The sequence below is a fragment of the Diabrotica virgifera genome, chromosome 4 (assembly GCF_917563875.1).
Source record: "Diabrotica virgifera virgifera chromosome 4, PGI_DIABVI_V3a".
Taxonomy (NCBI): domain Eukaryota; kingdom Metazoa; phylum Arthropoda; class Insecta; order Coleoptera; family Chrysomelidae; genus Diabrotica; species Diabrotica virgifera.
Window position 1 is genome coordinate 128964491 of NC_065446.1, and position 17701 is coordinate 128982191.

At 31.2% G+C, this 17701-nt stretch overlaps 1 protein-coding gene across 3 annotated transcripts in view; it reads left to right on the plus strand.

Moving 5' to 3' along the window:
* LOC114329328 (serine/threonine-protein phosphatase 5) overlaps window positions 1-17701 on the plus strand; it is a 163116-nt gene that overhangs the window by 99885 nt on the left and 45530 nt on the right. For all 3 annotated transcript variants that reach the window (XM_050649694.1, XM_028278384.2, XM_028278383.2), the window contains exon 3: window positions 16325-16472. In XM_050649694.1, coding sequence (XP_050505651.1) covers window positions 16325-16472 — 148 coding nt within the window. The remainder of the gene's footprint in view (window positions 1-16324; window positions 16473-17701) is intronic.

Below are 17701 nucleotides of genomic sequence, written 5' to 3' on the forward strand. Positions count from 1 at the left end.
TTTCTTTTCTTTTTTTTTTTCTTTTCTTTTCTTTTCTTTTTCTTTTAACATATAACAATTTACAAGAAATACTTACTCTATATTTTACAATTACAATTTAAGCTTAATATCTAAAATATGTTTATACAATAGTCGGTATACCAACTCATTATTTTCTAATGTTAATAAATAATTTAAATTAATGGGATGGTGGACATCAGTCAAAGAATACAGTGAATTTAAAAACATATTAACTTTATTAGAGATAAGAGAACAGGTCAAAATTTTGTGTTGTAGATTGCCCAACTGTCCACAAATACATTGTGGACTATCAGCTATATTAATTTTAAATAAATATGATGGAGTAAGACAGTGGTCAAATCGCATTCTGCATATGGTTCTTATCATATCTTTTGTCGACTCCATTTTAGAAAACCAAGGTTTATCCGTTATATAGTTTCTGATTGATCTGTAGTGGTTTCCTGTATTTACGTTTTCATCAATATACCTTTCTTTCCATTCTTTCTTAATCTCTTTGAATAAATTTGATTCAATATCTTTTGGCGTACAAAGATAATGGGTTAATACTCCTTGTGTCACCGCGTTTTTAGCCAATTCATCTACCATTTCATTTCCAGTTATTCCACAGTGGCTTTTAACCCATGCCAACTTAACAGACTTTCCTTGTTGCTGAAGTTCTTTAATTTTATTTATGATATATAATTCAATGTAGTTCACTTTTGATTTAGGATTTATAGCACTAATTTTACTAAGAGAACTTTTACTGTCACTAAAAATTATAAACTTTGAATGATTTATATTAGATAAATATTTTAGTGCTTCCATTATCGCTATTAATTCAGCTGTGTATATACTCATAATAGAATTTAGTTTAAACATTTTACTAATTTTATTACTGCTATCCCAATAGGCACATCCCACACCTTCAATATTTTTTGATGCATCTGTATATAGCATACAATAATCTTTGAACATTTGTGAACTGTCGGAGATAAACACTAATTTTCTTAAAGATATAGGCAACTTGCTATAGTCCCTTAAAAAGTATACCTGAACTTGATCCATACTATTAAAGTCAATATTATAATTTGGGTTTATGTCATATTTATAAAGTTGTTTATCATATATTGTCATTTTTGAATATAAATCTACCATATTTAGAGTTTTCTTTTTTATCCAATATTTTTCTGTCAAGTCTGCTAAAAACAGTTGATGTATTTTGGAAATTAAACTTGCCTTTTTTTCATACAATCTAACTAAAAGGTTGATGCCAAGTTTTTTTCGTCTTATATCCATCGGCATTTCACAGCATTCAACTTGTAGATTATTTATCGGTGTACTTCTTAGGGCTCCTATACACAATCTAAGGGATTTATTAATGATTTTGTCTATTTTATTTAAATGACACTGTGATGCGTCACTGTATAATATTGATCCGTAGTCGAATATAGCTCTTATATTATTTTTAAATAACAACAAAGAAATATTTGGATCTGCTCCCCAACGTAAGTGTGATACGAATCGAAGAAGGTTTATTCCTTTTTCTGTTTTTTTAACTATATGGTCTATATGTTCTTTCCAGAGAAGCTGTCTATCCAGAGTAATACCCAAATATTTTACATAACTTTGTACAGGATAGGATATATTGTTTATTAAGATGTGATTGGGTATTTCTTTTCGTTTTCTTGTAAAAATACATAATTTGGTTTTGGAATCAGATATATTTAGTCCATGTAATTCACTCCATATTTTAATATGTTTGTCTCCTTCTTCAATGGATTTGACTGCATTTTCTATTTTAATGTTTTCTTGATAAATAACTATATCATCTGCAAATTGTAAAATTTTTGTTGAGTTTAAATTTTTTTCTATATCAGAAGTGTAAATTAAATATAACAAAGGGCTTAATATTCCTCCTTGAGGTAAACCACCCATCGCTAGTCTTGGACCAAATGTGTTATTATTTACCGATATATAAATTTTTCTACAGTCATACAATTTTATTATTTTTTGACAGAAGCATTCTGGCAGACCTATTTGTATCATTTTGTTATATAGTATATTTAAATTAACGGTGTCGTATGCTGCTTCAACATCTAATAAAAGAGCGATTACTGAAGAATTTTTCGTAAACGCTAAATTTATATCTGTTACCAAATGACTCACAGCTTCCACAGTAGAATGATTTTTTCGAAATCCAAATTGTGTTTGTGATAATTTATTGTTTTTTTCTAGCCAACTTTCGAGCCTAAGTTTTATCATTCTTTCCAGTGTTTTTGTTATGCAGGAGCTCAATGAAATACCTCTATAAGATTCTGCTGTATCAGGATTCCGATTTGTTTTGAGAATAGGAATCACCCGGTACTCTCTCCAGTTATCTGGAATATCTTCTGATAACCATATTTGATTAAAAAAATTTAATAGTGTTTCTTTCCCTTTTTGATGTAAATTGGCCAACATAATATAATGTACATTATCTATACCTGGAGAAGTATTTTTCTTATTCTTAAGGCTTATTTCTAATTCACAGAAACTAAATGGAATTGAAAGTGGATGCATAGAGTTTTTTCTTTCCATTACATTAATTTTTGAAAATATATTATCTGGACATAATTTTCTTAAAAACTCCTCAACCCATTCTCCTTCAGTCACTGGATTTACTTGTGGTTTAAAAATGTTTTGTAATCGTTTGGCTTGATTCCACATATCTTTAATTGGTGTATTTTTGTTTAAAGTTTTACAAAAATTTCTCCATGCATTACGCTTACTCTCTAATACAACTTTTTTGGTTTTCGCTACACATTTATTATAATTTATATAATTTTGTATATTAGACTGTAGTTTAAACTTGCGTAAAGCTAGTTTTTGTTCTTCTATTACCTTTTTACAATTGTCATTCCACCAAGTTTTTCTAAATCGTGGATTAGTCCCTGTTCTCTTCTCCGGTATACATATCTTACAATATTCGTTTAATTTATTTAAAAATTGTTGGTAATTTAAATTATTATCTATTTCCATGAAATTATCAGTGATAGAAGAGAAAAGAGACCAATCCGCTTTATTTATGTTCCATTGGAATTTTGTATTTACACATTCCGCTTTATTAACATTAATATTTGACTTAATAATAATAGCAAAATGATTTGATCCTAATGTCTCGTCCACAACATCCCAATCGAAAAAATGACTAATATTTGCTGAGCATATTGTAAGATCTATTGCAGATTTATTATTGCTATTCGGTCTACGCATCAAAGTTTCTTTACCATTATTTAAAATTACAAGATTACAGTCCTCAATAGCTTCTAACAGATTTTTTCCTATAGTATCTACAGTACTACAACCCCAAACATAATTGTGGCTATTAAAATCACCACCAATTATAAAAGGCTTCTCTAGACTATTAAAAAACTTTTTCCATTCATTTAGAGTGATTTTAAGATTTGGTTTTACGTATATTGAATAAATGTTTAACTTTTTTCCGGATTGAATTTTAATTGATATGCTATTGCACATTATGTCATTAATTTGGTGAAAAGTAGGACTGTTGTAAAATTTTATTAATTTTTTCAAAAGGATGGCTACTCCACCATATCCATCATCTCTATCATTCCTAAAGACATTATAACCAGTAAAGTTAATAAAATTACTTTTTTTTAACCAAGTTTCTGATATTAATCCTATATCTATTTTATTGTCATACAAGAATTTTTCTAAATAACCCTTATTTGTTTTAATTGATCTCGCATTCCATTGAAGAAATGAAACGTTAGCCATCACGAGGTAATAATAATTGTGAAATATTGTTTTTTAATAATTCCAACGTTTTTTGATCTAAATTGTGATTAATTTGATTTAATGTTGCTGAAATAAAGTTTACTATTATTTCTCCTATATTATTTTGATTATCGTTTTGTGTTTGTGTTGTGTTAGAATAAATGGGATTATTAAAATTATAACAAGGCTGACTTTGTATTCTTGGTGTTTGCAAAATTTTTCTGCGTGCTTCCATTGTTTCTTTATCTACACTACTAGAATCAATACTACTTGATCTTTTTCGTTTAGATATTGTATATTTATTTGAAGTATTTTCTTGGTCTTTACTTACTGTTGAATAACATTTTTTATATTTATTATTAGCTTCATAATATGTTATATTTTCATTATTCATAATTTTTTTAATATATTCCTGTTTTTGTCTTTCTGTACAATCTGCTCCCTTGTCAGTAGCGCTGTGTTTTCCTTTGCACAATACACAAAGTAAATTATTCGGATTGGAACAATTAGATTTGTTGTGTTCTTCGCCACATCTTTCACACCTATCTTTTCCTCTACATTGGGCACTTATATGCCCAAATCTCAAACACTTTAAACATTGGATTATTCTGGGTGTATAATTTTCCACCTCGTATATCATTTTTTCTATTATTACATTTTTTGGTATAGACTGACCTTTAAAAGTGACAATTACGGTTCCTGTTTTTACATAATTAGTATTACCATTATCTTGAATCACTTTCCGCATAATTCTTTTTACATGTAATACTTCGAATTTAATTCCAAATCTAGGTTTAATTAATGATACTAAATCATTATCTTCTATCTCTTTATCTACCAATTTTATAACACCTTTCTTTTGAGTAAAAAACGTTGGAATATATGCCTCATACTCTTTGCTTTTAAGAATTTGAGAATCAATTAATTTATTAGCACTAGCAAAATTATTTAGTTCTACCTTGATTTTATTTCTACCAACTACTGTAATTTGTGTGATATTATTTTCAATTTCAGGTACTGCACTTAAAATCAAACGGGCCGTGCCGATCCTGTGTAATCGACCAATGTTACCGTTTTTATTTTCTATGTGTACTATATAAGGTGCATTATCTCCAAATTGATATCTATGTTTTAATCTTAAATTTATTACTTTATTTAAATTTTGCTTACCTGACTTATCTGTTTGATTTAAATTTGTCAAAGTTTCATCGTTATTGCAACTAAATTTGTTACTTACCTCAATAGTACTACTTGTTTGGTTTTGTTTGTTTGTTACCTTATTATTTACTCTATTGTTATTTTTATTTAATTCCTCATATTCCATCATCCCATCTCCTTCCATTTCTACATAAAATTTACCTTTATCTGGAGGTTCGGGTGGTATACCTTCCATATTATTTGTTTTCTGAAATTTAACTTCTAGGCGCTAAATTTCACACTTTCTTACAGATCACTGGTTTAGTACTTCTTTATACTACTCGTAATACTCAAAAAGTTAAGAAAAAACCTTAAAAATTAATAATTTTTAGGAGAACTTCTAAATAAACTGCCTTTCAATTTGACGTTTATTTGACATTGTAGTCATATATAATAACTAGCTTTATCTTTTACTGTTTCACAACTTAATATACACTGGCGGGCAAAAAATTTAGGTCATTTGATGAATTATACATGTTTGATGCCTCGAATTTCCTAAACCTGTTGTCCGATTTAAGTGATTTTTTTTAGTATGTTATAGCTTTATTATTTAAGAATCTTAATGTGTTAATATTGTTGCTAGACAGGTAAATGTCATTGTATACCGGGTGTAACAATCATACTGTGTTTTTTCCTTAAAGTTCGAACACTCTGTGGAATATTATAGCATAGATAAAATATTAAAATTAAAACTCAATTATAGCCTCGGCTTTATTAACATTTTCTTTTTTGATTCATTTGCTTATGTTGGATAATAAAAAAGTTAGGTACTTTAACAATTAGCCATGTTCTTCATCAATACAGGATGATTCTAAATAAGTGCGACAAACTTTAAGGGGTAATTCTGCATGAAAAAATAATGACCGTTTGCTTTATAAACATATGTCCACAAATGCTTCATATTCGAGATACGGGATGTTGAATTTTTTTCTTACAAACTGACGGTTTATTTGTTGCTCTAAAACCGGTTGACTTATGCAACTGAAATTTGGTAGGTTTTAAGAGGTAGTCATTGTACATTTTTTGACATACAACTAAGAATTTTATATTCACCATTGGCGTGCATACGGGATGTATCTAAAATATTTATACCCATATGCACGCCAATGGTGAATATAAAAATCTTATTTGTATGAAAAAAACTGCACAATAACTACCTCTTAAAACCTACCAAATGTCATTTCCATATCTCAACCGGTTTTAGAGCAACAAATAAACTGTCAACACTGCCTGGTAATTGCAGGGTGGATCGAGTAGCTCTGCGGTTACCACAGCTGGTCCCAAGCCCGGATAAATTTGGAGGGTTGATTGGCAAGGTTAGCAACCTACCAATCGGAAAAACGAATACTGCTCAAAGAAAAATTGTGAAGCCTCGGAACCGGACTGATCATATGAAGACGACCATGGCGAGAAATAAGGACAAAAGAAAAACATTGATGAGAATTACCACATGGGACATCAGATCACTCAACACTAGAGATCAAGAAATCATCCAAGTATTAAAAGAGAAACAAATAGATATATGCGCTCTACAGGAAACAAAAAAGAAAGGAAAAGGACAATCAAGATTAGGCGAATATATACTAATCTACAGTGGAGTAGCAAAAGAAAACAGGGCCAAAGAAGCATTACTAATACATCAAAAATACCAAAATCACATCAAAGAGTGTCAATATATATCAGAAAGAATTGTCATAGGAAAAATTAGAATTGAAAAGGAAGACCTGAACATCATCGGAGTATACAGCCCAGAAAATAACAAGCCTCAAACAACAAGGGAAATCTTTTATGACGAATTACAACAAGTAGTAGATCAAGTTATAGGGAAGATGATAATACTGGGAGATTTTAACGCTCGAATAGGTAACCAAGTAATACCCGGAATTAAGCAAAAACACAATGAAAATGTTAAAAAACGAAAATGGAGAACTGATGATAAACTTCTGCACAAATAACGAACTTAGAATAAACAACACATTGTTTGACCACAAAGACCAACAAATATACATTCAATAACACCCGTGGACAAAGATCTATAATAGATTATGTTGTAACCAACAGAGATATACATCCATCAAAAATAATCGACGTAAGATGCCTCAACTCAGCAGATGTAGGTAGCGACCATAGCCTAGTATTATGTAAAATAGGAATCATTATGAAATATTTCACATCTAAGAGGGCAGCACCAACACAAACAAATATTAGAAAACGATAACATCGATGAAAGCTGGCAAAAACTCAAAAATAACATAATCGACGCTGCAACAGAATCACTTGGAGAGAGAAAAGTAACGAATACTCACATATTAAAGAAGAAAACCCCGTGGTTTAGAGAGGAAGTTAAGATAAAATGCGAAGAAAAGAAGAAAGCCTTTTTACAATACAGAACAAAACAAACAACAGGCATACAACCACTACAAACGAATCAGAAACGAAACGAACACTTTAGTGAGACAAATAAAAAGGGAGCACTGGCAGAGTTTCTCAAAACAGATGGAACACGACTTCTACGGAACACAAAAAGAAGTATGGAGAATGATCAGAGGGCAAAGAAAGGAGATGAACGAATTAATAAAAGCGAAACACATTGAGAAGGAAACATGGGCAGACTACTTCCGATCTCTATTTGCTAAAGGCGACGACAATGAACCACCAACACCTGAAGTGACGACAAAGGAAGAAATAAACATCGAGGAGGGAGAGGTAAAGAAAGCATTAAGAAAATTAAAAAATAGAAAATCTCCAGGAGAGGACAGAATATCGAACGAACTCCTAAAGTACGGAGGACAAGATCTAACTAAACAACTATTAAAACTAATACAAAAAATAATAGAACAAAACAGAATCCCACAAGAATGGAGATCAAGCATCCTAATACCTCTCTTCAAAAAAGGAGACAAATCAGACCCGGAGAATTACAGAGGGATTAACTTATTAAGAGGATCGGTACGTTTTTTCGGCTGCAATGCTATTCTAATGGGGATTCATTTTTTTCGAATCCTGAGAAAACTAATAAGTATTTTTAAAAGGCCGAAAGTCCCTGAGAACTTCTATAATGTTTATTTTAATAAGTTACAGGGGTGAAAAACTAAGAGAAAATTTAGTGTTATTTTTAATTTCAAATATCTCATTCAAAATAAACTTTTTATTTATACTAAGGGACTTTCGGCCCTCGGTAATAATTTAGTCTTTCATTCTGCGTTTAGATTTTTCAAAAAGATTTATTGGTTTTTTCAGGATTCGAAAAAAATGAACACAATGTCCGTTGTAATATTATCCAAATCTATCTTTGTCATACAACGCACTTAGTCGAATAGAATATTGTCAGTCAGACACTGACAATCATTTAAATAATTATTTGACATGAATCGAGAATATTTTTAGTTGTTGATAAAATAATATTGATATAAGTGTATTTTTGATAAATAATTGATTTAAGAGGTGAACTTTATAAAAATTTATTTATTGTGTATTATTTATGGAAGATAGAAGCAGAGAATACATTAAGATATATCCTGTGATCTAAGTATTTTGTTGTTAAAGATGTTCAAAATTGAAAGCGTTCCACAGTAACAATATATTATTAAAAAATCACTTAAACACTTTTCCTCTGTTCTCGATTGAGTATTAGTTTTTGTTGTAGGTATATATCAATTATTACAATCACTGAATACATAGCTAGTGCAAAAATTATCACATTTATTAACTGAATTAATAATTTGCAATTATACAAAAAATAACAGTTATCCAAGAACATTCAAAAGCCATCTCTTTAAGCTAGTTATGACATTGTCAAGTAGAATGACATTCTAGTAATATGTACATATCCATACCAGTGTGAATTTTACTACACGTAATTTGCCATGTAAAGACAGAAAAGGTAGGGATAGTCGTAAAATATTTGCGAATTATGTACCCATAGCCTTAAACACAACATTAAAATTAACAACAAAAGTGATAACAAACAAATTGAATGAAATTATAACATTAGCAGAAGAACAAGGTTTTAGGTCGGGAAGGTCATGCACTGACGCTATATTTATAATGAGGCAAGTTCAAGAGAAATCGTTGGAATACAACAAACTGGCATATTTATGTTTCATTGGACCTTAAGAAAACATTTGACAGGGTCACATTAACGGACGTTATCCACTTAATATACTCGAGAGAGGTACCTCTGGGAATAATTAAAACGATAGAACACATCTACCAGAACAACACAATAAAAGTAAAAGTGGAAGATGAACTAACTGACCCAATTGAAGCCGGCAATGGGATAAGACAGGGAGATTCCTTGAGTCCTTTATTGTTTAACCTGATTATGGACGAAATAATAAAAAAAGTAAGAACTAAAAAAGGATACCAAATGGGAGAAAAACAACTTAAAATAATCTGCTATGCGGACGATGCAATACTAATCTCTCAAAGTGAAGATGATTTACAACATATGCTGCACCAATTCAACATAATTGCCAGAAAATTTAACATGTTAATTTCCTCAAAAAAGACAAAATGCATGGTTATAACAGCTATAACAATGCTCGAAACAGCGGAGATGAAAACCCTTCGAAAAATCGATGGTAAGACTATGGGACAGAGCTAGAAGTACAGATATACGACGGAGATGCAAGGTGGATAACATTGATAACTGGGTAAGAAACAGAAGAATAGAATGGAATGACCACATAAGCCGAATAACAACAAATAGGGTAGTCAGGACAGCGAGAGACGGTTCCCCAATAGGAAGACGATCAGTGGGAAGACGAAAACGAAGCATTTGTAGACATATGTTTATAAAGCAAACAGTCTTTATTTTTTCATGCAGAATTACCCCTTAAAGTTTGTCGTACTTATTTAGAGACACCCTGTATTGATGAAGAACCTTATCCAACATAAGCAAATAAATCAAAAAAGAAGATGTTAAGAAAGCCTAAGGCTACAATTAAGTTTTAATTTCAATATTTTATTTATGCTATAATATTCCACAGAGTGTTCCGAACTTTAAGGAAAAAACACCGTATGATTGTTACACCCGGTATAAAATGACCTGTCTTACAATATTAATACATTGAGATTCTTAAATAATAAAACTGTAAGATACTAAAAAAATCACTCAAATCGGACAACAGGTTTAGGAAATTCAAGGCATCAAACGTGTATAATTCATCTAGTGACCTAAATGTTTTGCCCGCCAGTGTATGTTTTCCATCTTTTGTGTTATTTTGCCGGTTATTAGCGCACGGTATAGCTGTTTAACATCATGTGTATTGTTTGTGTGTAATTTATGATTTACTTTTGTGTTTTTCACCTATCTTACCCATTCTTGTTCACTATCTTTTATTTTTATCTTCTGTATTTCTTTTGTCAATTTCTTGTATGGTACCGTTCGTTTATTTGTTTATCTGTTTTCATTTGTATGAATATGATTTCCATAATAATAGAGCCTAAATAAAAAAGTATGATTTTGTAATTTTTCTCTTTTAATTGTTAACATTTCGTTAGTTTCATTTTCTTCCATTTTACCTGATCAGATCATTTTCCAACTTTTTCTAGCTTCTTAAAATAATGTCAATTTCGGCTATGACAATATTTAGTCTAAAATTTTCTTTGAGCTGTTCCTTTTTTAATTTTGAAAACAAGTTGGTCAAAAAAGCTTTCACAAAGTAATTGTTTATATAGACTAGGATTGATTAAGGAAGGATAATGTTTATTCCACTAATCACTTTACCCAAATTGGAAACATTGTGTTCTTTACACAATGTTACGGTTTAAATTTTCTGACCGAATTCGGAGTCTACTATATTCTCATAGTTTTCATTTAATGTTTCTCTTTATGATACCTCTAATTCCTCGTTTAATAAGTTTTTGGTAGCTTTAAGACCAAGTTTCATAAGATAAACAGTGCATTTCAAAATACCTTTATGTATTTAGATTTAGAAGTCATAAATGCTTCATCTGTCTTTGTTCACACTGATATGGGACCTATTGCGGATCCTTTAGGCAGTGCCAATTTGATGACCAAATCAAATATTTCTACTTTATTGGGTAGATTACGGAGTTTGAAATATCTTGAAGAGGTGATGTACCGGGTGTCCCAATAAGAATGGCTCTCGGCCATATCTCAGGAACCGTTTATACTACGGCTTTGGAAAAAAAAAAAAATTTATAACAAAAGTTGCCCCGAGAAAATCCTGGAAATTATTTTCGTAATTGTAAGTCCACCGCTAGAGGGCGTAATTGAATATCAAAAATTAAAAAACCGAAATTTTACAAAATTTGCCTAATGAATGGGCACTGGAAATCCAATCATCGTATTCTCCATACAATTGTGTGCATATTTTATTTCACAAGTTTAAGTCTACCTGTGCAAATAAGAGGTGGGGGTGAGTGGGAACCTTGTTATGAAAAAATCGCTGAAAGTCCGGTTCTGCTTAATCGATTTTTATAAACTTGGTCTTGTTGAAAACAGCTCTTTTTCTTCAATGTAATAGTTATAATTTGGAAACAGCCTATTACGTAATATGCCGGCTAGAAGGCGCTATTTATTGTTTTTTAGAGATCTAGTTTTCTTTGGAAAATATAAAATACAAGTATGTATGTTTTTCCCTGTATTACAAAATTAGACTAAATTAGCAACAGAATACCGAAAACCGCATGTCGATACCTTTTTTCTATCTCGAGATATCTTAAGAAACGTGTAAATGTTAAAAATAACTGTTGCTGTCATATAAGTGGAAATATATAGAAGCACGTAGTGTGCTATGAAAAAAAAAAAAAAACAAAGGAACATTGTCCAGATGTCACCGTATATAATGAATCAAAACAACAATAAGACAAATAACACTATAAAATATAACAAAAAAAGAGTGTGTGTACTTTGTACGCGACTAAGAAGTTATACTTCTACTATTATGATTTTAACGAAATAAATATATTTTAAACAGTTATTTTTGTTTAAATATTACACTAATCTTAAAATAATACCAAAAAAATAGCGTTAATATGTAAATTTTTATGAATTGTTGCCTCCGCGCATTTGCTTTTCTCTCGATGAATCGTAGAAAATATAAAAACGTCAGATTTTCTACACACAAATTTTTAATTTTTATTTCATTACATTTTAATATCAATTATCCTATTCCCAACTAAGATAAATACATAACTGTTATTGTCACCGGAAAACTAAGTTAAGGAAATCAAAGTGGAAACAAGTAGTGTGCTATGGAAAAAATATAACTATTAGAAGTATTAACTTCAAAAAGTCATCATGTGTCAAATTATGTGTCAAATCAGTAAAACATAAAAATGTGTTCATTGATAGTTTGTTGCGGTTTGTTTCTATTAAAATTTATATAAAATTTTTACAGAGTGAAATCCAAGATGATTTTTACAAACTAAGAAGCATTTGACATGATAGCCACATTCTTTGAATGCATAAGAAATGCAACTGTTGCGGCTAGAATATATGCAATGAAATATCCCCAAAGACGTCACCCCAGTAGTAGAGTTTTTCATATTTTGTTTTGATTTATTATATACGGTGACATCTGGAAAATGTTTCTTTGTTTTTTTCCAAAGCACACTACTTGCTTCTATATATTTCCATTTATATGACAGCAACAGTTATGTTTAAAATTTACACGTTTCTTAAGATATGTCGAGATAGAAAAAAGGTATAGACATGAGGTTTTCGGTATTCTGTTGCTAATTTGGTCTAATTTTGTAATACAGGAAAAAAATACATACTTACTTGTATTTAATATTTTCCAAAGAAAACTAGATTTCTAAAAAGAAAATGAATAGCGCCTGCTAACCGGCATATTACGTAATAGGCTGTTTCCAAATTATAACTATTACATTGACGAAACAATATTAAACACAAGAGAGCAGGAAATCACAAAAGAGCTTGTAGAAAAAAATATACACATATGTGCACTACAAGAGACAAAGAAAAAAGGAAAGGGTCAAATTATGCTGGATGACTATCTGATGATTTACAGTGGTGTTGCAAAGGATACAAGAGCCAAGGAAGGAGTCGCACTGCTAGTTCACAGAAAATTTGTACACCAAGTACAAGAGTGCCGATATATCTCCGAAAGAATAGTTAGTGTAAAAGTCAAACTGGATGTCAAGCCTCTGAACGTGATAGCGATCTATGCACCTGAGAACAACAGGGATGCCACCATAAGAGAAAACTTCTATGAACACCTTCAGACTGTAATAAACGAGATCCCAAATGATGAATATATAATCATTATGGGTGACTTTAATGCTAATGGCAATGACACAGTTCCGGGAATAAAACAACGATATAATGAAAATATCAGAAATGAAAACGGAGACCTACTAACGGACCTCTGCAGCATAAATGAAATACGAATTAACAATACATTTTTCCCTCACAAAGAAAAATACAAATACACTTTTGAAAACACTAGAGGACAAAGATCTATGATAGACTATATTCTGTCGAATAGAGAGTTACACCCGTCTCTAATCTTGGATGTAAGAGCACTAACATCAACAGAAATAGGAAGCGATCATAAATTGGTATTGTGCAAAATCAGAATGAAAACACATCTATGTGATAACAAAACAGCAGAATACACCACCAAGATTAAAGTCGAAAGCTTACAGGACGACTCCACCAGATACCTATTCCAAAAAAGACTAACGGAAAAAAGCAGCAACATGTATATCACAGAAAGTGACGGAGTCGAAGAAAGCTGGGCAAAAATTAAGTCTAATATCTTAGCCTCAGCCAAGGAAGTTCTTGGTGAAAGAAACATTAATAAAAATAAATCGTTTCCAAGACGAAGAACTCCATGGTTTTGTACAGAAGTGAAGGAAAAATGTAAAGAGAAGAAAAAAGCCTACCTAAAATACATGTCAACTAAAACACAAGAGGCATACGATAATTATAAGACCATAAGAAACGAAACACATTCAGTAGTAAGAAGAATAAAAAACGATCACTGGGAACGTTTTTCGAAAGAAATGGAACATGATTTTTATGGTCTCCAAAAGGAAATATGGCGCTTTATAAGAGGTCAAAGAATGGAGGTAAAGGAACTAATAGAACCAAAACACATAGAAAAGGATACATGGATTGACTATCTAAAAAAGCTTTATGCAGAGGAAGAACAAATAATGCTAGAACCGGAAACACCAGAAATTACCACAGATGAAGATGTTAATATAAGTGCACAGGAAGTACGAAAAACACTCGAAAAGCTGAAGAACAGAAAAGCTGCAGGTAAGGATGGAATACCAAACGAACTACTGAAATATTGTGGAGCAGCAATGACAGAACAATTAACAACATTAATTAACAAAATCATAAAACACGGTAAAATACCGGAAGAATGGAGAACGAGCGAACTAATCCTACTATTCAAAAAAGGAGATAAAAAGCAGCCAGAGAACTACAGAGGTATCAACTTGTTAAATACTACCCTAAAACTTACAACTAAAATCTTACAAGACGTAATGAATCAGAGGATAAGTTTATCAGATGAACAACAGGGTTTTCGTACTGGAAGATCGTGTACAGATGCAATATTCGTCATAAAGCAAATTACTGAGAAATCACTAGAGTATAATAGACCAGCATTTCTATGTCTGATTGACTTAAAGAAAGCATTTGACAGAGTAAGACTCAGGGATGTAATCCACCTTCTGTATAATAGAGAAATCCCTCTAGATATCATAAAAACTATTGAGAACATCTACCAAAATAACAAGATGGAAGTCAGAATAGATGGACAACTTACAGAACCTGTAGATATAGGCAGCGGAATAAGACAGGGAGACTCATTGAGTCCTCTGCTTTTCAATTTAATCATGGATGAAATCATCAAAAACGTCAACAAAGGAAGAGGATATAGAATGGGAAACAAAGAAGTAAAAATACTCTGCTACGCAGACGACGCAATATTGATAGCCCAAGATGAAGATAGTCTGCAAAGATTAGTCCACAGGTTTAACATAAGAGCAAAAGAATTCAATATGACAATTTCATCTCAAAAAACTAAAACTTTAGTAATCAGTAAAGAACCAATCAGATGCAAAATAGAAATTGATGGTATCAGTATTGAACAAGTAATGGAAGTAAAATACCTTGGAATTACATTGTCAAGTTACGGAGACCTAGACAAAGAAGTGAGAAATCAAGTAAAAAAAGCAAATAGATTGGCAGGATGCCTTAATAACACTATATGGCGAAACCGACATATTAACACTGAGATGAAGTCAAGAATTTATAAAGCCAGTGTAAGACCAATAATGACATATGCATCAGAAACAAGACCCGATACAGCCACAACACAAAGACTACTGGAAACGGCAGAGATGAGAGTACTGAGAAGAATTACAGGAAATACACTGAGAGATCGAAAGAGGAACGAAGATATTAGAAGACAATGTAACGTACAGTGTATAAACGAATGGACACTAAATAGAAAAAAAGAATGGAACAACCATATAACCAGAATGGGGGAGACACGTGTGGTCAAAATAGCACGAGATAAATCACCAATCGGCAGAAGAAGTATCGGCCGACCACGCAAAAGATGGAGCGACAACCTTCCATAGAGGTATCAATCCGCCAATGAACAAGCAGAATTGCTTATAAAGAGGAAGAAGAAGAAGACATTGACGAAAAAGAGCTGTTTTCAACAAGACCAAGTTTGCAAGATTAAGCAGAACCGGACTTACAGCGATTTTTTCATAACAATGTTCCCACTCACCCCCACCTCTTATTTGCACAAATAGACTTAAACTTGTGAAATAAAATATGCGCAGAATTTTATAAAGAATACGATAATCGGATTTCCAGTGTCCTTTCATTAGGCAAATTTTGTAAAATTTCGATTTTTTAATTTTTGATACTTAATTACGCCCTCTAGCGGTGGACTTACAATTATTAAAATAATTTCCAGGCTTTTCTCGAGGCAAATTTTGTTATAAATTTTTTTTTCCCAAAGCTGTACTATAAACGGTTCCTGAGATATGGCCGAGCGCCATTCTTATTGGGACACCCGGTACAACTGTTAAAAATGGTAACAAAAATAATAGAGTCTAAAATCAAGAGCATCATTATTGGGTGGTATATGTATCAAGATGCCTTTTACTTCAAAGTTTATCTTTGATCTGCCACTGTTTGATGAAAACCAAATATAAGCGAAAACGTGAATAGTGTTAACGAAGAACAAATTTGTCAAGAAAACTTCTGGTTCTCAATACAATGTCCTTTAAAAATTGCGTACTTATTTATTTTTGCGTAATATTTTGTTTTTATTTTATATTTTTTCTTGATAAAAATATTTCATTTATGTTATTTTTCAAGGTAACTAAAGTGAGACCAAATGATAAAGACGCTAAAATGAAGTATATGGAATGCAACAAAGTAGTCAAAAAATTGGCATTTGAAAAAGCCATAGCAGTTGAAGACAATAAGAAAAATATAGCGGACAGTATTAATATTGATGCAATGAGTAAGTTTCTTTTAACAAGATATATTTATTTAATAATATTTTATTTTTGAATAATTATATAAACAAGCCTTTTTGGTTGTGATTTTACATGTTTGTGAACACATTTGGGATGTAGAACCTGATTGTGAAATAAACAAGCAGTAATGGTTTTATCCATAAATTTTTCGAAGGTACATTTGTTTTAGTTTCGATAACTTTCTAGTATGTAAAAATTACACGGAAGCTTTGTGAAAGCCAGGGTGTGTTTCAAAGAAATGTTTTTTTTAACACGTCCAAGTCTGCCATCATGGCTCCCTTGTTCACATTGTTATCAATCAGTTGCCACCTATAGGGCTTTTCATTCACAGTCATTTGTTTCGAGCTTCTGTCATGTGTCACATAATATTAATATATCTACGACATACGTTATTGGTATATACAATAATACAAACCAAAGACGTATGACGTAGATATATTAATATTATGTGACACATGACAGAAGCTCGAAACGAATGACAATCGATGAAAAGCCCTATACGGCTACTATGTTTACATTTCAACAATTTTCCAATGACTGTGGGACATGAGAAAAATATCTGATATTAGCCTGGAGCTGAAAGTATTAATATAAGGTTTGTTCTAGCATCAGTTTCAAGCGGTTTGAAAGTAAATTTTATCTGGGAAGCTGGCTTAAAACGGTCAAAAGAGTTTGCGGATTTTGTTTGGATTTTCAGTTTGTGACTTGCGCAGTGAAGTTATTTGTTTGAGTTTTATGAATTTTAAATGAAAGTAATATGTTTTGATTATGTTACTTACCATTATTTATGTTTAAAACATTAATTTTCAATATTTAGCATAAATCTTGAAAATTTGGATACTTATAAGAAAAATGTTTTTCTAATATAACCTCAAAATTATAAATAAAAATAAACAATTTGACGTTGGTATTTACTCTGATAAAAAAGCGTTCTACAAAAAAACAATTTGTTACTAGTTTGTGGATTGAACATGCACAGTAAAGCAGTAGGTACAATAATCTGGTGTCAAACGATACCTACAAAACTACATGCTAGAACAAACCTATAAGTAGGATAGAAAAAGCCTGACAGGGAGAACATTAAAGAAACGGATTGGCTAGGAATTATTTTGAGAGAAAGAAAAAATAAGGGAACTAAGAGAGAGGTCATTTTTTACAATGAATGTTAGAAAAACTCTGTTGTCAAAGTTTAGAAGTTTTATTAAAAAATTAA